Source organism: Aptenodytes patagonicus, chromosome Z (assembly GCF_965638725.1).
Source record: "Aptenodytes patagonicus chromosome Z, bAptPat1.pri.cur, whole genome shotgun sequence".
In the NCBI taxonomy this organism is placed as follows: Eukaryota; Metazoa; Chordata; class Aves; order Sphenisciformes; family Spheniscidae; genus Aptenodytes; species Aptenodytes patagonicus.
This window is the reverse complement of record NC_134982.1, coordinates 20,266,993-20,292,466: the sequence shown is the minus strand read 5'-3', so window position 1 is coordinate 20,292,466 and position 25,474 is coordinate 20,266,993. Positions and strand designations below refer to the sequence as shown.

Genomic DNA, 25,474 nt, shown 5'->3' with positions numbered 1-25,474 from the left:
TTAGTGTTAATGAAGGGAGGCAGTACATGAGTAATGTGTATTTAGGGAGATTCTGGTCATCATGAAGAACATTTTCTGCTGTTGTAATGTAAAGTTTATCTAGAAGGCTGACTGAGCTTTCTTTTAATCTTAAAGATACATGAAGTCTCTTGGACTGACATCGGGCTTGTGGGGTGGGATGGCTTGCACCTGGATCATTGTTGTGTTTTAGTGTTGTCTGCTAGGGTGTCTTGAGGGCTGTTAATGAACAACGTATCTTAGAAAAGTACCAAGAGTGGTGATGATGAGGGTGCAAACATCTCACTGTTGTCTTTGCACAGCCTTCAGACCCTGTGCCTCTTGCCATTAAGTGTACCGAAGGGTCAGACCTGCTGAGGTCTGCTGCCTGCTCCTCTCCGGATCCCCAGTGGGACAGGACAAAAGAAGAGAGCAGCATTCTCACTGGCACTTCATTAGAGAATTGACTATGTGTTGGGTATTTCTGGTACAAAACAGGAATGTTCCCTTCTTTAAAAGTTCCTGATAAGAATAATACAACACAATCTGTGAAAATCCGGTCTGTTAGAGGTCCTCAAAATACTAGTGCAGATACTGAAGCTGTTACTGTGTGACACTGTGAGCTAAAAAAGGGACGTCCTAGCTTGTTTCTAACTCCACCCCCCCCAAAATTCCTGAAGAAAATTTTAAAAGATGCTACCTTTTGCTCTTAATAACCATAGCTGGCTTTTTAATCTTACGATCTTCGAAAAAAGTCACTATTGTCATTTCAGTTTCAGTGCTTTTTCAGATTTATTTATTTATTTATTTATAATCTTCTTATTTGTTTGTTTTATAATAGCACTCAATAACCAGAACCAGTTTATTGTGGACATTGTGCCCATGTAAACCAAAAAGCCCCCATGTGTAAAGGCTTCCAATCTGAGATCTGATGAGTAAAAACAAATTAGGTGACTCTGAAAAGCAGAATGAAACGGATATGGGTTAGCTAATGAACCTGCGGTCACAGTAAACCAGATGAGAGGCATCAAGACAGAGAAGGTATTTAGGAATAGGTTTGAAAGAAGCTAAGCAGGGTATTCTGAGGCTACATCATCCCCAGTTTACAAATTGGTGGCACCTAAAACATGCATTTAATTTTACATATTTAGTTGTGTGTTGTAGAGGGAGAATGGATTACTGTAAAGATGATCATAACCTTGTGTTGTGTATTTAGCCTTTTTACATGAGAAAAGACATAATTTTTAAACAGCAATAGTGCTAGTATTGTGCAACTTTGCAGTTACAGTAGGTAATCTGTGATAATCTGCAGACGCCCACAGCACAAGACACCCTGAGCCGTGCAGAGACTGCTGGTAGAAGGGCAGACACACTTCACAAGTGTTTGGGTGGTACAGAGTAAAACCTTCCCTGGTTAAAGTAATTACAGTGGTACTCTACAGGCATCAGCACAGCACGCAGTAATGTTTGTCTAGTCACAGATGAGAGGGATATATGTCCAGTCAGAAGTTTTTCTGTGTCTCCCTTCTGGTGCATTGCTGGCATTGAACTGCAATCTGTTATCAGAACTGAGGCCATGCAGTGCACTGCAGTACAACATATGGATTTTTCTAAAAATATCTGTAAGTCTAGGCTTCCCAAGTACAATGATAACACAGCTTAACCTAGCCAAAGTTCGTCCTCTCTGCTGGGGAGGCAGTTTGCATACCCAGAACTAAGATGCTGCCTTTGTGCCGGTGGTTTTGCTGGTCATGCATAAGCTATTGCTGAGAAATAACCTTTATTTTTTTCATTAATATGCACATGTATGTTGGATTCATGTGCAGACTAAAACGAAGCTGGCGGTCGAGTTATATGCTGGGAGGAATACACTGAGATGATCCTTGTCAAAGCATACTTGCACATCCCAAGTAGGTGGGAGGAAATGGATTTTTCTTAGTCCTCCTAAATATTGAGATGAGCTGGGCATTCCTGTGTAGGGTGATACTTGCTGGCCCCATGTTCTAGCCAAGCAGTCTCTGCTCCTCAAGGACATTGTTCGTGATGAATGTTGAGTAATAAACTGTGTGTTGCTTTTAAAAAGGCAGTAGCTCTTACATTTTTTGAAAGGTTGGAAATGTACAAAAAGTATAAAATGAGGGACCAGTACTGTGAAAACTGAGGTCCAGTAGGACCATTTGAATTGACTGAAGTTTAGCACCTCAGAAATTTTGCAGATCTCTATATAAAGAGTTAGAAAGAACTGCTGAACAGTTAAAAAATAGGTTAGCTTTTGGCATTTACTGTTGAGAAATAGCTTCTGTGAAGAGCTGCATTACGTGGCCAGTGGTGTTGGCATGGATATATGAAAGTTAATTTTGGCCTTTGTCACGGGGCTTCTGGCCAAATGCAAGAAACTGCTGAACATGAGCACACATGCTGAACGAGTCCTTCAACTCTAGCTCCCTCAGTTCTGAGGCATCCATAACATCCCTTCTTCAAACAACCTTGTCTGTTGTTATCAAAGTTATGAACACCATCAAGGTTATGAACACCATGGGATGAGTTTCACGAGGACAAACAGCCAAACATTTTGGGAGTTGTTTCTGATTTTTCTCTAGGAAGTGAAAGTAAGTGAAGTTTTTAGGGGTTTGGATTTTTCTTTTTTTTTTTTTTGGCTGTGAATTTATGACATGCTGAAGTATTTACATTAACATAACTTATGAGATACAGAAAATTCTACTGTCCTGAGAGCTTCTGTAATATATGCTAGTAATCCTTGCATTTAATTTAAAGCCTTTCCATTAGAACAGTAAATGCATGAGCGATACATTTATTTAGAAACTGTAGAGCATTTTAGGTATAATTTCCTAAAATTTCCACAGCTTCTACAGCCATTTTTTTTTTCTGGGGTGGGAATGGGGAAGAGAAATAGGATATTTTTAAGAATATCACTATCCTGGCACTATTTGCCGTGTTTAAATATATTTACGGGTAGCGATGCTGTGAAATGACTGTATCCTCCTGTTGCCACAAGAGGGCCGTATTTTCCTAAATTAGATTTTTTTTTTAAAACCAAATTAAAACACTGAAATTTTTTTTTCTTTAAATTGCTCACTTACCAGAGTGTTAAAATGGCTGTGAATATAGAGTGTCTGGTAGGATATGTTGCTACATACTGGTAAGCTGAATGCTGTAAGTAGAGCAGAATGGATTATTTCCCAGTGGGCAGGGTCATGAACCTTTTTTTGGACCATGCTTGTGGAATGTGTTAGGCACATGCAAAATTAGTGTAATGCTACATCCTGGAAATTCAGATACAGTTTTCATGGTGCTCTTCAAGGAGGACTTCATCCCAGATGTGGAAAATAAGCCACTTGTACAGTATTTGCAGTATTCTGAGTGTCCGCTTCCCTACAGCCCTTCTCAGCTCTTGGATCTCCTTTCATTCCTCAAGGATTGTGTTGCAGGTCATGGAGCACCTCAGCATGTATAATACTTTAAAAAGCATTGTGTGTTAGTGTGCTGGAACAACAGAAAAACACTGGCTTTATAGAAAAAAAGCTCATTTTTTCCTTCAGTAAGAGAAAAAATTTTGAAACTTTTGGACATTTAATGAGTCATTTGTAATAACATGTTTGCATAGTCCTTTCTTATGTTTTTGCATATTCTGTATGTGGCCTTTTATTTTCTGTGTAGAATAATCTGAATTAAGTGCTACTGAGATGACTTAAAGGATCTCAGTACAAAACCACTGACACTGATGTGCTTATTTGGTGCCGCTCAGTAAGTCAGCCTTTGCTATTAGTTACCATCCTGTGTTTTCACAGGTGGTGTCTTTTATCGAACTTTGATAATAGTAATTACATTACAGAGAAATACATATTTCGAAGGAGAAAATAGTTATTTCCTGGTTGCAAGATATTTTCTATTATAAAATGTAACACAACTTCTTTATCAAACTTTTTTTCTAATTAGAAAACACATATAATTTCATTTTAGTATCTCTTTTTCCATGGCACGTATTTTGTGACACAATATAGTCTGAAATCTTTCCTCTTTTGAAACGTCATGGCAAAAATCCCAGTGGCTTTAAAAGGTTTTCTTCCATGGTTTTTATTAAAAAGTAAAATTAATACTTAGAGAAAAATCTGTGATTGCTGATTTTTTGTTTTTGGTGGAGGTAAAATGCCCTTTGTCAAGGATCACGTTTCCTCTTCAACCATTTGGTATGATGTTCTTACCAGATATTTGTTATGTGTACTAAGACCCTAGGAGGACTGGAAGGGACGATGCAGTATGCATTTTGAAGCTCAAGCTGAGATTTTTAAAGGCTCAGGCTCTTAAGATTGTACGCTATATAAACTCTGCATGGAAAGAATTGGTATTGATATATTGAATATTTAGGAATTTAATTTCATGTTGAGATAAATATGTATTGTTCTTTGTTAGTGCTGTCTGTAATTCCAAATAAATACAGCAAAGATGAAGAGTAAAATGGGCTGTTGCTTATTGTTTCCAAACAAGAAATTATCCAGTGAGGTATGGATGAAGCTCAGATAGCAGTCCTTTCTGCTTGAAAGAAGGATCTTGCAGTTTGTGCATATCTTAAGCTAAAAAAACCAAAAGCATTTAGATTTACTAGAATTAAGTCATGGGTTTTATAACATCTTTCCAAATACTAGTTAGCTAATTTGTCTGGAAGCATGACCTTACAAAGTGCTAAGCAGCTGTTGGAGGTGTTGATTCCTTCATCTCCCACTGGACAGAGCACCTCTGTGGGTTATTTGGTGCACTAAAAAAGGGCCTTTAGTGCATGTTGTTAGAAGGAAATAATGCAGCTACAAGAAGTGTTCCTTTTGTATTAGAGATTTTGCTGTCCCCAGGCTGTTTTTCTTTTTTCTTTTCTGCTGGTGAAAGTAGAGCATATTGAATACTTTCCTGCTGTGAAGTACATGACACTAGTGTTCATGTGTATGTGTTGGAAAGGAGCTCCTTGACTCAGTTATCAAAATACAATTTTGTTATGTTTGTAAGAGTTTGGATAGTGCCTGACAAATAGAGCACTCATGCTGCAGCTGTCTAAAACTCGGTGTAGGGCCTGTTTTCTTGTATTATTTTGTGGTCTTGTTTTTTGAAAACCATTTGCCAATATTAACTATTCTGGTCGATGATCAGAGATTTGGATGAACAGTAAGGAAACCTGTCATAGCTGCTAATGTTGCACAGCACAAATCTTTATTCTTTTTCTTTGAAGGTTTTTTCCCCCCTGATTTCTTTTGTATGCATTTTCTTTATTATTACTATTTTTTTTTTATTTTTGCTTTTCTAGGTCTGGGTGGGTTCAGTCACAGAAATAACTATTGATGACCTCTGTGCAGAAGACAAGGACTCCTCACCATCAGAACTGATATATTCCATTACTCCACCTAGCAATGGGCACTTGGCTCTGAAGTCATTTCCAAACAAGAGCATCCTTAGTTTTACCCAGGCTCATATAATTGAAGGGCAACTGGTATTTGTACACAATGGTATGTGGTTTCAAAAATACCACCTCTGTTACCAAAATACTGCTCCTATTCAGTATATTTGTGTTTGTAATCCTTTGAAGATCTTGTCATGTCACAAAAATCTCAGAGCACCGGTTATGTGATACATGATCTCACAAACTAAACAGGAAAGGGTCTGATGACTACTTAAATGTGTGCTCACCAAGAAACCTTGGTGTATTAGTGGTTTATTTGGTAGCAGCCTTCTTTCTGAATGCAGGTTTGCAGTAGGGGAACGTTGCCTTGCAGCTTTCAGAAATATGAAATGCATTTTTTTGACCTTTGTAATTGAGAATCTCCTGAAGCCTTTCTGTCTTGCTACAGTGCAGAGCTATTCATGGACCAACAGTCTCTCAGATATCTGCCACAGTGTAGTTGTGTTCCTGAGCAGCTCTGGGCAATGAAGTTATGGGTCATTTGGGTGATGTCAACCTCTCTTTCAGGCTGTGAAGGAATTCAGCTTTAACCATTGACTTTTTTCTGCCAGTGGCCAGAGCTAGAGATTGGGTTATTTGTGCTGCTGCTACAGAGAGAATGTGTGGGCAATAAAAAAAGAAGTCAGGGCAGCTTCATGCATCCTTGAGTGGCAGTGCTGGGAAGCCACAGGAATGAAGATCCCAGCAGGGTTCCAGCCAGCGGAAGAGGTGGGGCTTTTACAGGGCAACAGCTGCTTTTCTCCTGCTCCAGCTCTATTATCATGTTACCTCAGCTGAAAGAAGAAAGGAGGTGCTAAAGAAGGAATAAACCAGTTTTGGGGAAGGAGATGGAAGAGGTACAGCACTCTCTTGTCAACCCTGAGGCAGACTGGGATTATTTCCAGTGCTCCCTTGGGTGCAGCAGTCGCTCCAGATCTGTGCTGTGTCTTCATGAGGCTTGGTGCAGGTTAAAGTGCTCTGACTTCTGATGCGCTGTCTTGCAGAGTGCATATGTGTTGCTGAAATTGCTTTACAAGCAGCTACTGGGGAGCTCTAAGTATCCTGCTCAAATAATTTGGTCAGGAAATGAAAGGTCAAGAGCATGGCAAAAGTGAGCCACGCTGTTTAAATTGTTCCGAGGGAGACTGACGTGTAAAAACCCCTATGGTGGTAGGACGATGGTAGTCTCAGTGTGAGGAAATGAATCCACTCTGTGTTCCAGAAAGGGCAAATGCACATCTGTAGCCTTAGGAAGTGAATCTTGATTAATAAAAGTAAAAAGAACAGCAAATTTCATTTTCCAGTGAGTGAGAGTGTGGGTTGTACAGTAAATTTGAAATGTAAAATTGCCCAGGTCATGTGTCAGCTCTTGCAGCTGCTCTGGCTCTGCCATCCGCTCAGCCTCATGGCTTCCAGTGTTTCAGAAAGTACTTTGGACATTTTGCTTCTTTTCCTTTCTCAGTCTGTGATTTTCTTTCCTCTTTCATCTTGGACTGTTGCTAGAAGTGTACTTCTTACTCTCATCTCCCTCCCAGCCTTGTCCTGGGGCCTTTCCTTATCTGGTCGCTGTCATTCAGCTTTTTACTCCTCTTCTCTTCAGCTGCTCTGCCCCTCGTCTTCAGTCTTCTAGTGTGTGCTAGCTTCTTTGGCTCCTCCTGGGAAGTACCCCCACTTCATGTTCTCCACAGCCTGGTGCCTACTCTTCCTACTCACTCTAACCCTTTCCAAGGGGAAGAGCAGCATCTTCTTGGCTAAGGCAGCTCTTCCATCCCCTGGCTGCTCCTCATGGCACCACAGATCTGTACATGGCAGTGACTCTTCATCCTCAGAATCTTTTGTACTGGCAAAGAAAGTACTACCGTACTTTGCTTTTATGCTCTAACATCAGACTTAATAAAATTTTCCCTTCATCTTTACTCAGTCTTGCGAGTTACATTAATGCTGCTTGTTCTGTGCTGTAAGTTGCAAATCTCCGTCTTTGTTCTCATGTTTCCCCCTTAAATTTTGTGTTTGTTTCCTCTGTAATCCCTGATTGTTCTGTCACCAGCATAAATGCAGAACCAGAACATACCTTTCCTTTTCTGTACTCCTCTTTCAGTGTGAGAATTCCTTCCCTTTTCCACCCTCGTGTCACTCCAGGGTGCTCCCATCCCGTTTTCGCAGTATGGGGTCTGCCCTTAAACCCTGCCAGTGTTTTTCTTAGGGCAGTACTGAATTGAACTCCTGTTGGTTCTGAAGTCTCTGTGTCTTTTCAGTGCAGTTTTTACAGTCCTCTTTCTGGTGTCTTTTTTGTCACCTCTGATCAGATATGCCTTTAAAAATTAATTGCGATAAAATAATACATGCTCCACCCAAGCAGCACTTCAGGATTTAGTTCAGTTTCTGACTCTGCCAATGACAAAATGTCGGTGTCAATCGGGCAGTTGAGCTGCATTAGCCAAAAAAGCAAGTGAGGCTAAGTAAGCCTTTTTTCCCCAAGCTGAGGCAAGTAGTAGACTCTTCAATGCCTTTTTTAAATGTGCAACTACTTGTGCATTTTTATCAAGAGAAAACATCAGAGAATAGAAGCTTTTAAAATAAAAACAAAATGACCTGATCTTCCAGAGCTGCTTCAGCGCCTGGCTGGATATAAGAGCATTGCCTAGGGTAGCTGTTAACTGTTATCTCAGAACCCACATTTGATTCTTCTGATATGTTAATTTATAGTTAGGCAAGGAGTGCTGATCTTTAAGTGAAAGTACACGGCACCCTCTCACTTTCAGGATATGTATTCATGTAGCAGCATTTCATGGCTAAATTGGGCAAAGCAAGTAGAAGAGCAATGGTAACTGTTTGCAACAGTTAATGTTTCAATTTTTCATTCTCTCTTTCTACCTAATTAAACAATCTGGGGAACCTCTACTTAAAGCAAGATTTAGGAAGCTCTGTACACGTCAGTAAGTCAGTTTTGAGAGATGTATTTTTACAGGAATCCACTCAGACTCCTGGAGGTATTTCGCTATCACTTGTGCCAAAGTGCATATAGGTCCTAAGATTAAAGAAAAAAAATGTTCGTTTATTATAAGTACACATAACCTTTGAAATAGTTTAAGCTGTGACAACATACGCTCTTCAGCAAAACTGAAGTGGAGTGAAGAGGCAAAGGAAACAACCAGAGAGTTGATTCAGTCCTTTAAATGTAAATCAAAGTGAAAGAACATTCTAGTTGGTTTTCTCCCCAGATTCCTTCTTTGCCAAAATGTGACTACTTAGGTGCTTTGGTCCCTCCTAAGATAGAAGAGAACCAGGAAATTTGGGAGTCATTGTCTCCCCAAGTTTAACTTTGTTTCAGCTCCACTGGGGTCAGTGAAGAAAGGAAGGAAGGGGCACTCTGTTGATTTACATCTAAGGGATGTCTGGCCTTCAGTGTAAGCAACAGCCAGTAGTTCTTCCTTGGGAAGGTGTTCTCTGCATTATTAATTTATTTAATTCTAATTAAGATACAAAGGTACTGATCAAAAATTGCTTCAGAATGACTTTGGATATATTTCACTGTAGCCAAGAGCAAAAGGTGTCCAGTGTATGTTTCTATGTTTTGGATGATAAATAGAATAATACAAGAATAAATTTATGGTTTTGTTTTCTACAGGAGCAATGTCTGGAGGCTTCAACTTTCAGGTAACAGATGGTTTGAACTTTGCACCTCGACAGATTTTTAGCATCACAGCTCGGACGCTAATCATTAGCCTTGAAGTGAACAAAGGACTCGGAGTCTTTCCAGGTCTGTTTTTAAAGATTATCATGATTTCGTCCACTTGAAAAAATTGCATAATATATGGTTATTTGTCAGATAGCTATCTGGCTAAACTATAGAAAACTGTACCTGGGAACATCTATCTCTGATTTTTAAAAGAACAGTTATGTTTTCTCAAACAACATATTGCTCTCTTGTTTCATAGTCTGTAACTTTTTGGTATGCGCATGTGCTTGGGGTCATGGAAATTGGCAGTGAAATATATAAGCACAGTGTGACAATAACACTGTCTGCCTAAGCTCTGAACATTCCCCATTCAGATTTGTTTAAAAGCTCTGTTATAGTCATATATTTAGAGGTGTCTTAGCTGGTTGTGATTTTGCCTGGTAAAAGCAGAGTGAAGCTTGTGTCCGTAGGATTCTGAATAGCACATGTAAGCTTGCCAGACTGCTAGTTCACGTTCTTCTTGTTTGAGCTGAGTTATGGAGAGCAGTACAGACTCACTGATGAATCAGAAGGACTGAAAACTTTGATTTGTATTTGTGCATTTGGAATTAGTTGGATCAGCAGCTGAGTATTTTTTTAATGAAATCCTACTCCTGCAGGAGTGGATGTGTTAAGAGAGTCTTACCAGAGACATTTACTGCTTTGCATTGGCAAGAGTAAGCCCTCATTGAGTTAGTAATCTAACATTAATTGCAGGATTAAAGCAGAAATGAAGATTAGACTTCTCTCAGCAATGTCTTGCATCACACTTTTGTTTGTCCTACCTTATTTTTGCTCTGAACACGATCTGTACAGCCAGAGGGAGATTGAGAATTGGTAAAGCTCTATAGGTATTAATCTGTACCTTGATTTATTAATTTGATACAGAAGAGGAGCACTTTAGTTTCTTAAACTTCCTGAATATAAGCTGCATAAACAAAGGTTTGCAAAAAAAGCCACTTAAACACAGGCAACAAAAAATGAGATTGTAGCAGCGTGATCTTCTAATTCAGCCAATGTAAATGGGATTCACATTAATCCACTTACAAGGCTTATTAATCTGCGATTTTGGTGTGTAAGGTTTCCTCAGGCACAGGATTTACAGGAATTCTATCTTAAGCCAAAGATAATTGTGAGAAAAGTATGCCTGATACTTCTATAGAGGGCAAAGTCTCTAGACTGTCTATCAGTTCTCCAGTTTGCAAAATAGAATATTTCTTTCAGCACTGCAAGCTGTATTCATCTAAGCCTACAGTTTTCCCCAAATTCTCGCTTACTTTGGGTTAGCAAAATTCCTTTTTGGTGTTAAAAAGTATTACTAGCTTTTTCACCTGTTCTCTTTATGATACTTTTTAAAGACGTTCTGGAGCTGTATGGGTTTCAGCTGTACTTGCTCATCATCAAATGATTATTACAACAATGATGGTGCCAAATGGTTAATACACATAAGAACAATAGCAGGTGTCCTGTTGTATTTTATAGCACTGCAGGAAAAGTTAATTTTGAGACAACTTGAAGAATCTTCTCTCTAGGGAAGTAAAAATTGAGTATATCGTGAAGAATTTGCCGTGTCTTCATGACTGTGTATAAACTATTCTCTCAAGCATATTGTTCTGCAATGTTGTAAGAGCATGTACTGCTGTCTTCTTTTGTGTTGGATATACCAGATTTGTTTATACAATTTATGGATTTTTTTCTGTTCAACAGAAGCTTGTTTTACTCAGTGTGCTCAGTAAATTGACTGCTAGATATATGAGTTTTTTTCTTACGTATGCTAGATATCTACAATGCAAGGATTTGCTCTCTTCAGGGAAGAAATTGCTCAAAGAAGGAATGAGCCGAGTTGTTCTTTGAGAAGGAGAGGCAGCCTGACTTGTAGGTATTCGGAAGCAGAGCTGTCTAAGCAGTCAGTAGATGAGATGATTCATAACTGTTTAGCAGTGATAGGCAGACTGCTCATGCCGAAGCACTTTCCAAATCTTAAATGTTGGCAGTAAAAATGGATACCAAAATTATTAGGTACCGATAATGGCCTTATGCTGTTGCATTCTACTTGTATGGATCAGCTTGGCCCTACTCTGCATCACCCATCCTTGTTGTGTGTCTTCCTCCCCTATATCTGTTCCTTTCCCCTGTGTTTGGGTTGGGTTGGTTTTGCGATCTGTCTGCTCCCATGTTTGGGAACAAGCAGACAGTGTTCTCACTTCCCTTTTCTTCACCAGTCTGTTGGCTGGCAAATAACCTTCCTCTCCCTTTTGAGGTGTCAGAGCAGAGCAGAACTACTGTGGGTGCTGGAAAAGGTTCTCAAGTCTCAGGACTGAAGTGGGTGAAGAAGGTTATGTTTGGGGGAGGATCCCATTTTACAGGAAAGCATGAGAGACACTGTCTGTGGCCCTAGACTGTATTTCAGCCTGTGCTGTGCAGTGAGTGAGATCAGATCTATTAGGAACAAACGGGGACTTTGTGGCACACATCCTCTGTCCCCATGTCCCTGCACTGTGATGGTGGTGGTGGAGTAACCTGGTATGGTTATGAAAAATTGGAGTGGTAACTTATATCACTACAGTGTGACCATGTTTGAGAGTTAGTCTGTCTTACTCTGTTAAGGCAATGAGGCCTGATTTGCATAAGTAGGAGGTTATTGAGAAATAACTGTGTTTGCAGATACATGTGGTCTGATTAACTGTTGCTCTCAGTTGTACATTCCTGACCACATCTGCTGTACGCACAACACAAGGGCGTGCTTCTCGCTCTGCCTGTCACGCAAAAAAGGGAAGAGAGAGGAAGAGGTGGGAGACTTCTTGAATTAGATACAGTGTGGGAGAATTTTTCTAGACCTGAGGGACTGCTTCACTTTTCAAAGCATTATGGAGACAGGGAGGCATGGGAAGGGGAAAACAGGCAGAGCCAGGTATCTCATGTTATTATAACAACTCTGTTTCAGAGTAGATGTAGTTTGAACCAGGGCACAACCTCATGTAAACAGGCAGAATCCTGATGTTACTAATGTCTTGCAAAACATCCCCATTTTTCAGTTTGCTTACCATGTTTTTTCTTCTGAATATTATAGCAGGAACGTGTTATTTTGTGTTATTCCTGTATAAACATTATGCTTTATTGAAGATGGATTGATAATTCAGACTTCAAGTGTACTGCTAGTATCTGAAATTATGCATTGATACCTATAAAAGCTCGTTGCTCAAGAAAAAAAGAAAATGTAAAAGCAGAGGCAGAAGTGGGGGCAGGGGGAATAGGATTATGGGAATCTATTGCTCCTCCAAAAGTATCATTAAACATGAGATTTTTAGTTTGCTGAGCATAACATGAAACAGTGCATCAAAAAGGAGCCAAATAAAACTTCTTTTTTCTTTTAGGAAATTACTAGGTTTGATTTTGTCACAGCTATGTCAGAGATTGTCTTGGTTTGACTGAATACCAGAAAGCTCTTTATAATCTTTATAATATTTAAGCCAGAAGGTATTGGTTAGTGTGGTGCTATGTATTAAAAGGATTTTGTTACCCCTCAGTCTCCATCCATCTTAATAGTACATTATTTCAGTTCAGGCTGTTATTTCTATTGTGTTATGTTCTTCCTAATTTGTTTAATTCAGTATTTATTTTTTAATTTCATTTAATGAAAATAATCTTTCATATCGATAAAGTGTGGTTCAAGCTTCTGGTAATAATCGATTTTGGTTTCCATGTACACTAAAACCTTTGCTGTGTTAAGGCTTCTTCCTGCCAAATCACCCTGCCTTCTGTGGGCAACTGGGATTACCAAAAACACTAACAATGGTGACTTCAGCTGGAGTTTGAATTCAGTTCTAGACACATAATATAGGAAAAAGGCTTCTTGTACATGTTCTACTCCTTACTTTGGGTTGTTTTTGCAGAAGCTAGTATTTAGCGATTACATGGGCTGAAGAGAGCAGCACTTTTTTCATTTCTGTAAAAGAAAAGTACATCTTACTGATGGGCTTTTTGATTGAAAAACCTGTGGAAGAGTTGTAACTAGAAGGTAGATAGAAAAAGGGTAAAGCTACTGATCTTATAAAACATTGTTAAAATGCTAAGTAGAATACCTAGATGAGAGGGTGAGTTGTGCATACAAAACTTACCCTTTGGGAAAAATTGCTGTTGCAAATATATGTTACTTATAACTGACATTTTTTAGGTTCCAGGAAACCTATTTCACGACATGATCTGAAAGCTGTAACCAATGATGTGACCAATGCAGGAAACAGAACTATAACTTTTATGATTGTTACTTCCCCAAAACTTGGAAGGCTGATCAGAGTAAATTCTGATAATACCACTCAGGAAATCCTCAGTTTTACGCAGTCTATGGTAAGTATTTACTTTATAATAGCTAGTTCAGGGGTAGATTGTTACTTCAAAGGGCATCTCAGTTGCTTGTTCTTTGATCCATTTATACCTGTTAAGTAACCAGGCATATGTGACCCATCAGTGCAATCGCCCAGATTTGCTGTGTCATTAAATATCTGGCATCTAGTAATGAATGCAAGAGGAGCCTTTGTTCCCCTCTGCTTGGATACTAGCAGAGTCTTGGCAATTTCCATGGGTTTGCCTGTAACAGTATGTTTCAGGAAGAGCTGTTCTGGTGCCATTAACCAGCAGTCCGAGGTTAGAAGCCTTTAGTTTTTGGCAGAAGGAATAGCCTTTTGCTCTGTGAAAAGTCCAAGTATCAGATTCATTTCAGCTGTACACAGTCCTCATGGGTGTCCCCAAGAGGACTTTTATTGACTTGATTGGCTGTGATAGTAAGTGTTTAAAGAATCTTAACTGTGATACAGGGTCTCATAGTTGAATGACTAAAATGTGGCAGCTCATGTAACTTGATGGAAAACATTCTTTTGCAGCTGAAAAGAAATTACTTATGTCTATGTGCAGAATGTGAATATAACTGCGTGCTCTGCGTGCAGTTAAGTTATTCTCAGAAAATCTAAGCGGGGGAGATAAAAAGAGCTCAATCTCCTGATTTTGCTGGAGGAAAAATGAAGAGATAATTTGGTCTTAATCTACATTTACAGATTTTAAAAGTGGCTGTTTGATTTAGTGTATGAAGGAATGAGAAAATCTATTGGCCAGAAATTGAAACTTGACCAGTAAAACCTGGGAAAAATGTTGACATTTTTACTAGTTATCATCGAGCTTTGAAACAACCTGACCAAGGACTGTGGTGGAATGAATCTCCACCTGAATTTTATAAATCAAGATGAATACAGAATGTTTCTCTTAAAACTACATTCTAATCCCATTATGTTATTGGTCTTGTTGCAATAGTTGCTGAGTATTGTCTTACATTATGAGGGATATGAACTGTATAATGACATTGTTCCTTTCTATTCCTAAAATGTGTGATATTTATGAGCATTAGATCAAACAGTTAAGCATGTCAGACAGAAAATCTTTCAGCTAAGGTTTTGAGGTTTTACTCTTTTTGCCTGTGGATATGATCTTCACATATGTTTGTCAGACAGTGCTGTGTCAGAACATGCCATTTATTCTCTATAGCTTTAGTTCTTACTAATGTATAGCTAACTTTCCTTTGAACTTTGTAAATTGTGTAAGGATTTGAGCTGTAATAATGTGTATGCTTTTCTTCTCTGTTGGAGGTATTTGTATTGGCCATTTTCACTTCAAACAAGTAGAGCTAAGTGACTTATTGCAGGTAGAATTAAGGTATCCTAACCAGCTTGCTATTTATTCTGGTAGAGAATGAGGTATAAGGGAGAGAAAAGAGATCCTAAATAAACTTTTGCTGTCTAGCGTGTTGTAGCCATATGAAGTTAAATATCAGTGACAAAATGACATTGATATTACAAACATTCTCCATGTAATGGAGAATAAGGCATTCAATTTCTGTTTGGTAATAAGAAGCTTGTAAATCTGATTTGAATTGAAAATATTTTGCATGAGTTTAGTTCTTTGGGTTTTCATTGACTTCATTCTGTATTGAACTTGAAATTTCTCTTCTGAAAAGTACTATGCAGCTAGCTTATAAAAGCAGTTAGCACTTTTGCAGTGGTGCTGAACTCTTCCCTATGCCCTGTGGTTTATTGCTTCGTTGCCAAAGAAAAAAAAAATAATTGAAATCACTGTTGCATTCCAAGAAATTTTTTCATGGCCATTTGTTGTTCAGCCAATATAAGAAAATCAATTGTGCATTAAACACACTTGAATAACACAGTCATTTTCAACATGATGTTTGGGTTTTTTTCTCTGTCAGTACTTTCTATGGTGTCTTAGAAGTATTTTCGTCTTGCAGCAAGCCACAATTTCTTCATTATATTTAAAGTCATTACAGAGGTAAACACAGAAATCCTCACCAATTCCATTCTCTTCTTAGTCCAGATACTAGCATGAGCTTGCAATTAAAAAAAAGATAACCCTAGTAAGATTGATACTAAACACCACTGAATTTAAAGGATGCATATTGTGCCTGTTCTTGTTACAAAGATTTGCTTTCTCCAACTTGAAAGTGGAGAAGTGGCATGCCTCTTTTTGCCATCCAAAGAGGCATGCTTTGGAAAGTTATCCTGAACCAACATATCCTTTTATTATCAATTTTGTTTGTTTTGTCCTATAGTATCCATTAAGAATTAAATCAGTATAGGGAAGGCATAAACCTGAAGATGTACATACAGGATTTTATCACATCAGTCTGAATTTTTTAGACAATAAGATGGGATGGTTTTGAGGCTGCTGAGAAAACTGACCCTGAAAGCCCTGTTTCCCTAGTGATCTCAGTGGGGGCTGTTGCAGTAGTTCCAGGATTAGTACGCTCTGTGGTCACTGCTCAGATTCTGTAGTGCTAAAGTGCTTCATCCATGATAGCAGCAGAGGGTTTTTTTTGTTTTCTTTTTTCACATGTTTCAAGCATATGTGATGGGAACGTGTGCTAATGAGTTCCTTCAGGGTGTTTGCGAGCTGCGTAGAGTATGTTACAAGTAGTAAACTTAGAACCAGCACCATCTCAGATAGGGACCTTTTTGGTAATTATAAACTAACACATGCAAGCCATGTCAGTAGTTGCCTGGGAAGTTGCCAAGGATTTAATAGGTATAGCTGTCTTCTCTCCAGGTCAGTGAATGAATTATCAAGCAGACCAGACGCTGAATATACTGGATGAGATTTAGTAAGTGTGCTAGTCTTGTGGTTATTAGGTATCCTATTGTAGTTTCAATGTATTATGGTATTGATCTTAAAGTTCAGGTGATGAGAATCCTAGTCTGGAAATACTGCCTTTTGCTTTGGGGCCTAATGAGATAAATGGTTGTATCTTGTATAAATATGTGTTTCTCTGAAGATTTACTGCAGTATTCTGCTTTGAAGCTTAAATCCTCATGGTGGGACTGATAGGATTCTCTTGAGTATGATGATCTGCAAGGTCAGTGAAAGCGGGTGTAGGGCAAGCCAGGCTCCTTCCTGTCTCTTAGGAATCCCCTTCTTGCCGTGATGTAGAAATTTTCCACTAAGTAATCCCATCAGCTCTTTGGTTATACACGAGAGTATATTTCAATGGTCATTGCACCTTATTCTGGTTTCCGTAGTCTCTTACCAAGTATCTTTGGCTATTCACCATGAAACACCTCATCAAAGTCCTTTTCAAGCCTTCAGTCTTTCATATGCTTTTTCAGGACAATGAGTCCAGCCCTGCTGGTATTCTTATAAAGAAAAAACCCTAGACATATGATATTCCGATTCACTGAAGATACAGTCCAGCTGAGCTCCTGTTCACCATTACCATTGCTAGTTTGAGATAAGTTTCTCGATGTTTTATATCTCTGTTCCTTCACATAAGGCCTTTACTAAGCATTCATGCCCGGTAATGTTTCACCTACCTTCAAGTATGCTTGTCTGGCAACACAGAGTCCACCTTCAGAGAAAGAGAAATGCAAGATAATCTCAATCTAAGTGTGTGTGGACTAAGATACAAAAGTCTCTCTTGAACAATGTTCTTAAGATTTTTTTTTCTGTCTTTAAACTTCTGTGTTTAAAATTATTCTCCTCTTATACCTATGGCTTTTCTTTACTCTAAACAGGTGGATGAAGGTGTGATCATGTATGAGCACTTACATGCCGAGTCAGCTGGCTGGAGTGCAGAAGATTCCTTTACGTTTACTGTCTTCTCTCCACCATCAGCTCTGGACCTACAGGTGTTCCATATTGTCATTTCATATGAAATTACCAGGCATGATCGGAACAGTCGTCTTCTGGCAAATACAGGTAAAGATGCTGTACTGTTTGGGCTCCAAATTGGTTTGGGTCTGTCAGGGTTCCAATGAACAAATGTGAAAAAACAAAGGCTACATTCTTTTCTGTAACAAATGACCAGAATACTTTTGTCACAGAGTGTAGTGTAGATAGTAGCTTGGAAAGCTGCATCACTGCATCTTTAAAAATGAGATTTACTACCTATGTTTGATCCTTCCTGCTGCTGTAGTGGGTATTCTCCATTTTGCCATAACGGTAGGTGAAAACACTGTCAGAAGCTTTGAGATAATGATATTTCTTTAATCTTAATGTATGCATCAATAGAAAATCTTGTCTCTTATATGTGACTGTATTTTAAAAATAGTGGTAATATATTTTTAGCCATGACATATGGAAATCAAGGATACCATGAAGGAGGAACTTTTCTGAGCATCATCAGTGTTTGATATTTAATTTCTGAAACATTGCAACTATAAAATAGTTAATTTCTAAGATTGTCTTTTCCTTTGTGCTAGGTGCCATAGTCCAGGAAGGAGGTAGAGTATTAATCAACAAAACAAATTTAGATGCTTCAAATCTATTGATTAAGCTGCCTGAGGTACAGCGCTCCATGTATGAAGTCTGGTATCAGGTTGTATCTTTACCCCAACATGGCATGATTGTTGTTGGAGAAAGAAACATTACCAAAGAAAAACCTAACTTCTCCCAATACATACTGAACAAATTTGGAATTGTGTATCTACATGATAATTCTGAATCGCTTAATGACAATTTCACTTTTGCTGTTTGGTTAAACCTGAAGAGCAAGTCTGCAACAAAGCCCCATAGCGAAGTTTTAGAGGAAATGTTTAATATCACTGTTGTTCCGGTAAATGACCAAGCTCCAGAACTGAAGACCAAAAGGCTGCACTTGAAAGTCCTGCAGGGAGATGTGTCAGTGCTGGGGTCAGAGAATCTGAAAGTTGAAGACCTAGATAACGCCCCAGCTGAGCTCAAATACACCATTGTTAGCAACCCCAATAATGGTTATTTAGCAATGAAAAGCAATCTCAATGTCTCTATAAAGGATTTCACACAAGCTGATGTTGACAGTGGTAAAGTTTGGTTTGTGCAGGATGGAAGTTCATCTTCTGGGGTGTTTTATTTCAGCGTGACTGATGGTAAACATCGCCCTTTATACAAACTATTCAGTCTTGAAGTCATACCAATCGCTCTTGTCCTGGTCAACCTTACCAATGTTGCACTTCCACAGGGCCAGACATCTGTCACTATTACTAACATGCAGCTTTCAGCTGTCACAAATGGAAAAAGCACTAATATCATGTATGAAATAACTCAGCCGCTCAAATATGGGCACCTGATGATTGGAAATGAGCAGGTTACTAAATTTGAGCAGGCAGATTTGTACTCAGGAAGGCTGTCCTACCACCTGACAAATCTCACTGCATCCAAAGAAGTACTGGAGTTTATGCTCTTCACTGCAGAAGGCAATCTAACAGGACAAGCGCTGAACATCACAGTGAAGCCTTTAGTACACGTTGTACCTGACATGCAGATTTCAAATCAAGCAGCTTACAAATTCAGAAGCAGTGACCTGGATGCTTCTGAGCTAGCTAATTTGACAAATAGTAATCCTAGATTTGAAGTGATAGTGCCTCCGTCTCATGGAAGGATTGTAAAGAAAAGGTTCGTGAATGATGCAGTGTTCGAAGATATTCAGACATTCACCCAGGCTGACATTGATAGTGGTGGTGTGCTTCTAGACATAAATACGAATATGACGGGCATTGATCTGTTAAATGACTCATTCATGTTTATACTCAGGGCAGATGCTGTGCAGCCTGCTGTCGGCTGTTTTCAGTATTCCATTGTGCCATACAGTCCTCCACTTGTGCAGGGTTTTACAACCAAAGTGCCTTCCATAACCAGCAATACCACTTTAAAGATTCACACTACCTCAAAGGGCAAGGCACCAGCCTCCTCTCAGAATGAAGACCCTACAGCAGCACCACAGAAGACTGGACCAACCATGTGGCCAGGGCAGAATCGCTGGGGAAATCTACATGAGGAAGGTCCATTGCTAAATCTGGCAGTAGGAACAAGTGAATCTGTGGGGACTAAGACCACAACCCAGGTTAATGTCAGGAGTCCCAAAGAGCAAGCAGGTGAAAGCAGCAACCCTTGGTACATCATTATCCCCCTGGTCCTGGTGTCTGTGTTACTCATTGTTGCTGTTACTTCTGTGTGCATTTTGCTGACGTGTCAGAAGAAAGAGAAGACAAAACCGCTCGTCAAAAGTCAAACGGATGCAGTCCTCAGTAGTCCAGATCGATGTCTGGAACGGAGCTTGACTGTACCCAGTGTTACAGTGACTCCTCTCCTGAAGGGGGTTGAGAGAAGTACAGCCTCAACATTCATGGCAGTAAGACATGAACAGCTGCTTCCTGCAGTGGTTGCTCCGATTGTAGAACAGTCTTTGCAAAACAACTGGTTAAACCTTGATCCTGAAATGATCCAGTATTGTCGAAAAACAAACCCAACTTTGAAGCGCAATCAATACTGGGTGTAGTTATGGCCAGCTTTGGTCATGCTAATTGATGTAGTATGGAAAAGAGAGTACATGTTGTTGACATATAATTTGTTCTTTAATACATTTATTTATTACAGATCAAATGATACGCTGTTTGTTAGATGAAATCCAAATACCTGTCAAATAATAATAAAAAAAATCTTACTGATTACAGTGGCCATAAAATAGAATTTCCAGTTGGTACTTCAGCAAAATTCCCACTTAATCAGTGCAGAATTTGGCCCCATAGATTTTGAGTGCACCCTGTGTATGCAATATTTTTAATTTCCCATGACAGGGGTAAAATAGAATGTTCTGTCATGGATTATATATTTTTAATATAATTACTTTTTTTGAAGAAACAAGTTTGCTATAAAGGTCTTGTATTCTTTCCTGAACCACCGCTTCTATTTGAAGAACTTTCAACTGTTTCTGTAATTGCCAAGGTGCTAATCTCAATAATGTCATTTTGACCCGAAGGCTGTTCAGAGGCCAGTACTAAAGAAACAAAGCTGTGATTATTTTGACAGGTGTTTATCTGGGTCGCTGAACTGGAAATCTAGAATTCAACTCGGCAACAATAGTACAACAGTGACGGTATATAAGGATTCTGGTAAAATACTCTTACTGAGAGATATTGTTTGTTCTTTTGTTTTTCTTTTTCCTCATTTGATACCAAACTCTAGCCTTTAATGTCTGCAGACTGGTAAAATGCACCCATGACCTCTAATCCACAAAGCAAAAACTGTGTATCTGCCAGTCAGCCTGTCTGCTGAATTATCTTTAGGCTTAGGTTATGCCTGGAAGTGCATACCAAAATTTCCTGCTCCCGACAAAGGACTAAATTCTGCCTTCAGTGAAGCAAGCACAACTCTCTCTGGAGTCTGGGTGTTCAAGCAGATGACAGTAGAATCAAGTCCTCTGCTGCACACTATCGTGTGTTGTGGAGCTACTGACAGAAACAATCCTGCGAGGAAGTACGTATCCCCTTCTGAAGTTTCACAATTTACCCTTCATCTCCCAGAACACTGAAATGTGCCTTACACACTTGTATGACTACTCTGAATTTGCTCTGGTGGTAAAATGTGCAATAATTTCTTTGCAAAGGGACTATTTTTGTACTTTTGGAAATCCAGGCTCAATAGTGATGTGCAGTCTCCTGTTAAGGTCCAGTCTTTCTTCCACTGAGGACAACAGCAAAATTCTTGTTGACTTCAGAGAACGAACTGACTTCAGGGGAATGGTGCTGTGACCATAACCAGTCTCTTGCTAACCACTGAACTTCTCATCTATTTTTGTACTGTTACAGCTTCCAGTTAGCTTCTCTGTAAAAACACCGTGCTCAGTGTCAGGATGCAGTCTCAGCACTGCACTCAGTTAACACTGGAATAACATTTTGGTATGAGCCTAGGTACTGCAGTTTTCACTTTTATAGAATGGATGTATGGGCCTCAACATCCTTGGTGCTATTCATTTCACAGTACTTTGTTTCGGATTATTTTTTTTGTTGTTGATGATTAGCTGTGTTTCTGTCATTTTTATATTTCATTTATGGGAAATTTTCACCCATGAGGAGAGCTGGACTAAGTCTCCGCTTACTGCTGTGTTCTGGGAGCTAAACACAGGAGCAGTGGGGACAGTCTTTCTCATCTTTACCACCTCTGCCATGTTCAGCCGTGATTGTGGTGCATTTTGAAGCAATGCATTTTTCAGAGCCCACTTCAAGGAGAGTAGTCCATGTCAGTGGAAAAAATGCAAGCCACATCTTCAGCCGGTCAAGTTAGTGGAGCACTAGAGACTAAAGATATGGACCCTTTATATGCTCCAACTAAAATGTATTTGAACCTTGACACACAGTTTTTATTTCTCTGTCATCACCATTTTTCCCTGATGCCAGCATGAGCAGGTTCGAATTCAAGCAGTGCAGTCAGTGTAAAAGGCTGGGGCGTTCAGCTGTCCCAGGTGGACTGCTGCAGATCTGCATTGTAGACCTTTTCTGCTTTTCCAAATAAAATCTTTGGGACTGTTTATAGAAACTCTGAGCCAGAGTGGGGATGCTGCCAGCCATCACAGGGACACCCCAAGCATCCTGTGTGGAGGTGTAGCTGTACGACTCTTGCCAATTCCTGAGACCTCTTCTGCTGACACCAAGCAGACAGCAGCTTCCTCCAGATCCCAGCTGTCAACAGAGCATTTGCTACAGCCTGCCTCCGATGCCTTCTAGCTGGTAGCAGGAACCTGATGCCTTTACACCTCCTCCAAGGCCTCACTCCAAGGAGGAGTAAAGAATTATAATCCAATACTTTCCTCACACTTAAAGAAGCCTGTCTCACATTTCCCTACTACTGAGATCTTCTTGTCAGCAGCAAAAGAGGCGTCATACTCCAATACCTATCAGGAGACCAAGCGATACGCCTTCAATTCGGTACCAAAATACTGCAATGCTGAAAGCTGCTGGAGTCTGGTGACAGAATCCACACTGTAGACCCATGACAGGCTGAACAGAAATATGGAAGTGAAACGTATGCTTACTGAGATTTTGCTAAATGTATGGTTGTAAAGACAGGCGTGCCCAAAGTTGTGGTGCTCATTGTGCAGTGGAGATGGAACATAGGGCTGCTCTAGTGCTGGCAATGGTAAAAAATGAGACCATGACATAATAGCGACCGTCAAAAAAAGCCAGCAATGCAATTAGAACTCCACAATTGAATGGGCATTCTTGAGTTTCAGCATTTGCATGCTCTGAGCAAGACATCAGACATGAAAAATACAGAAAAGGTGGTAGAATTTGTGCTGGCTTTTTTGGCTTCAGTGTAATGGGCTGAACTCTTGTTCTCTATTTCCAAAATGCTTTTGGCTGACAACAGATGTTAATTTCAAGTAGATCAGGCATTATGGAATTGTGTTTTGAGGATTTGGCCCAATTTTTAAAGCATTGAGGTTTTTTTTGAGGGAGGGGAGTTGGTTTGTTTGTTTTGTTGTTGTTTTTTTTTTTTTAATAAAACCAGCCTAAATGCCTAATTCATCAGTGAAGTGTGCCAGCATTCAGTGTTCTCGCTCAGTTGGTGCTACCGTGAGACAACCGTGCCAAAATGCCTGCCATATTATGGAATGTTTTGATGAGAACTTTATATGCATCTAAGGATATTGTATCAGTGATTACTGGGTTTCATACAAAATGCAGAGGTAATATTGTAACTGATAACTACATATGGACTTTGCTTTAATATCCTACCCTGAAACCCCAGTTAAAAAAAAAAAAATCTGATTGCATTAATGTAAGCTTTCCCTGTGGACAATAGAAAATAGTCTCTGCAGAGAACAGTTCACCTTGTTCTTACATAGGTGTTTAATACAGGTGAGAGGAGTCAACTCTGGATAAACTGAGGTCACTGAATTATCTAGAAGTCCAGCTTTGAGATGGTAAAAACTCGCTGGGATGTATCTCATCCTGGGTTTCCTGAATAATAGTCAATCTAGAAAATCCCCAAGAAAACCGTTTGGTACTTATGGATTCTTTTTGTGATTCCAGGAACTTACATAGTTTATGGTCAGGATATGGTTTGAATTTTTTGTTTGTTTCACTTAATCTTGAAGTTGTGTGTTTTATTTAGTGAAGATGGGGTTTATGAAGGATTCCCTTTCTTACCAAACGGACTTCTAAACTATGGCATGGAATTGCCTTGAAAACATATATAAAATCAATAAACTGTTTTGTTTATAATCCACACACATGTTTTTGTGCTGTCTTTAAAGACCTGTTAAGTACTGTGGTCAGTGTGGAAACACAACAGGATCCCATTGCCAGTAACAGCATTCTTCCAAGTTTTCTGATGCTTATTTTTTAAATTGCACTTGTGCTGAGATCGCTGTTGTGCTGTTTCCAGCGTTGTGCCTCTAACATAATGCATACGGCCAGAAAAGGAGAGACATCTCATCATGCATCTACCTGGCCGTGTTCAGCACTTGCATGAACATAACACCAAAATAAATGCATTTATTTGAACTTGCTCAAACAGGACTGCACTGGGTTTATTTCAGTAAGTTTTTTCTGTTATTTAACTCAACATGCTTAGAAGATTTTAAAATATCAGATTCTTAAATGTTAATACAGTAGTGCGGTTTTGTCATTAAAAAATCTTTGATTTTTTTAATCTCTAAGGTTCATCAGATTATCTTTTATTCTCAATCAAAAATACACACTCACTCCAGCCTGACACCAAATGCATTGTTCAACCTGATTTTGATTTTTTGTAGTCAGAACTTAGCTGGTTTGTAGTTGTTCCTGTAACTAGAGATAAGGAACTTTTTTCTTGAGACGTCAGAAATGCTGGTGGCCCGGTGAAGCAGCTTCCCCGGCACCATGGCTCAGCGTCCTGAGTGCAGAAATCTGTGTCAGCAGTGGCAGTGCTTGGTCCCGGGGTCGTGTCCGCCTCCCCCAACCCTCCTACAACTCAGAAAATGTTAGTTTGGGAAGAAAAGAAAATAGGACAGAAATGGTCATAAACCTTTTATGTTTTTCCTTTTATTAAAATATTAGTAAGGGCCAGCTACAACTTTCGCTGCAGTAGCCTGCAAGGCCAAATTCAGCAGTGAATCTACTTACGTGTCCTGAGCTACAGGCCTCTGTCCTGCTTGCACCATTTTTTTCGAGTCCTTGTGATGTTATGTTGAAGTACATTCTGTGAATATTTTTAAACGGGCTGAAAATAATTGTCCTGGCATATTCAATGGAAACTCTATTAATTTATCTTCACTCATTTCAAGCTAAATAATTCCTGCCAGAGCTTGCATATCCCGAACGCAGTCCCAGAACAAAATGTTCTTTCATTTCAACTGGTGAAATCCATAGTTTCACATCTGTTTGTAGGGAGACTCTGTATGGTGAAATGCTTGCTTTACGTGATCGTTTCCTCATTTCCAGTCTTGCTGCTTGGTTATTTTTGTGGTTATGCTTTATACGTGCTGGTAGCCTCTACTTAGACGTGAAGCTGTCTGCAGACAGGTTTTAGCTGCTAAACCTTTGCATGGCATCACAGTGAGAGGGGCATCAGGTCTCATAAATTTATTGGGGGAAAAATGAAGACTGAGCAGATTGAGCATTGGTATGGGATGGTACCGAGTGTCAGAACTTCCTCTGCAAGAACACAGGCAATAGATCAGAATAAATATGTGCGATTTATAGCATGTGACTGATCACAGTGATTTGCTCCAGCTAATACACTGTACAACAGTATCTTGCATAGCAACTTTTTATGTATGGTGCATGAAAGCACACTGATGAGGAAATTCTCGAGAGAATAAAAAAATAATTGGAGGAATCAAAAGTTCATATTTCATATACAAGTACATATTCAAGTACATATAAATGAAATTGAATCTGTAAGGGAGAGGCACATAGGAAGTTGGTTTGAGACATGCGAAGCCACCAGGGAAGGTGCTTTGCTAGCAGGGGTTGCTGAGGAAGAGGCGGGAGAAGGTAGGAGGATAGGACAGAGGCAAGTTGTCT

At 39.4% G+C, this 25,474-nt stretch overlaps 1 protein-coding gene across 1 annotated transcript in view; it reads left to right on the top strand.

Moving 5' to 3' along the window:
* Window positions 1-24,106, top strand: part of LOC143172945 (chondroitin sulfate proteoglycan 4-like) — a 42,022-nt gene extending 17,916 nt beyond the window's left edge. The window contains exons 6-10 of the mRNA XM_076362855.1: window positions 5,309-5,507; window positions 9,069-9,200; window positions 13,333-13,505; window positions 17,225-17,408; window positions 17,912-24,106. Coding sequence (XP_076218970.1) covers window positions 5,309-5,507; window positions 9,069-9,200; window positions 13,333-13,505; window positions 17,225-17,408; window positions 17,912-19,965 — 2,742 coding nt within the window. The 3' untranslated portion in view covers window positions 19,966-24,106. The remainder of the gene's footprint in view (window positions 1-5,308; window positions 5,508-9,068; window positions 9,201-13,332; window positions 13,506-17,224; window positions 17,409-17,911) is intronic.
* Window positions 24,107-25,474: the final 1,368 nt, after the last annotated feature.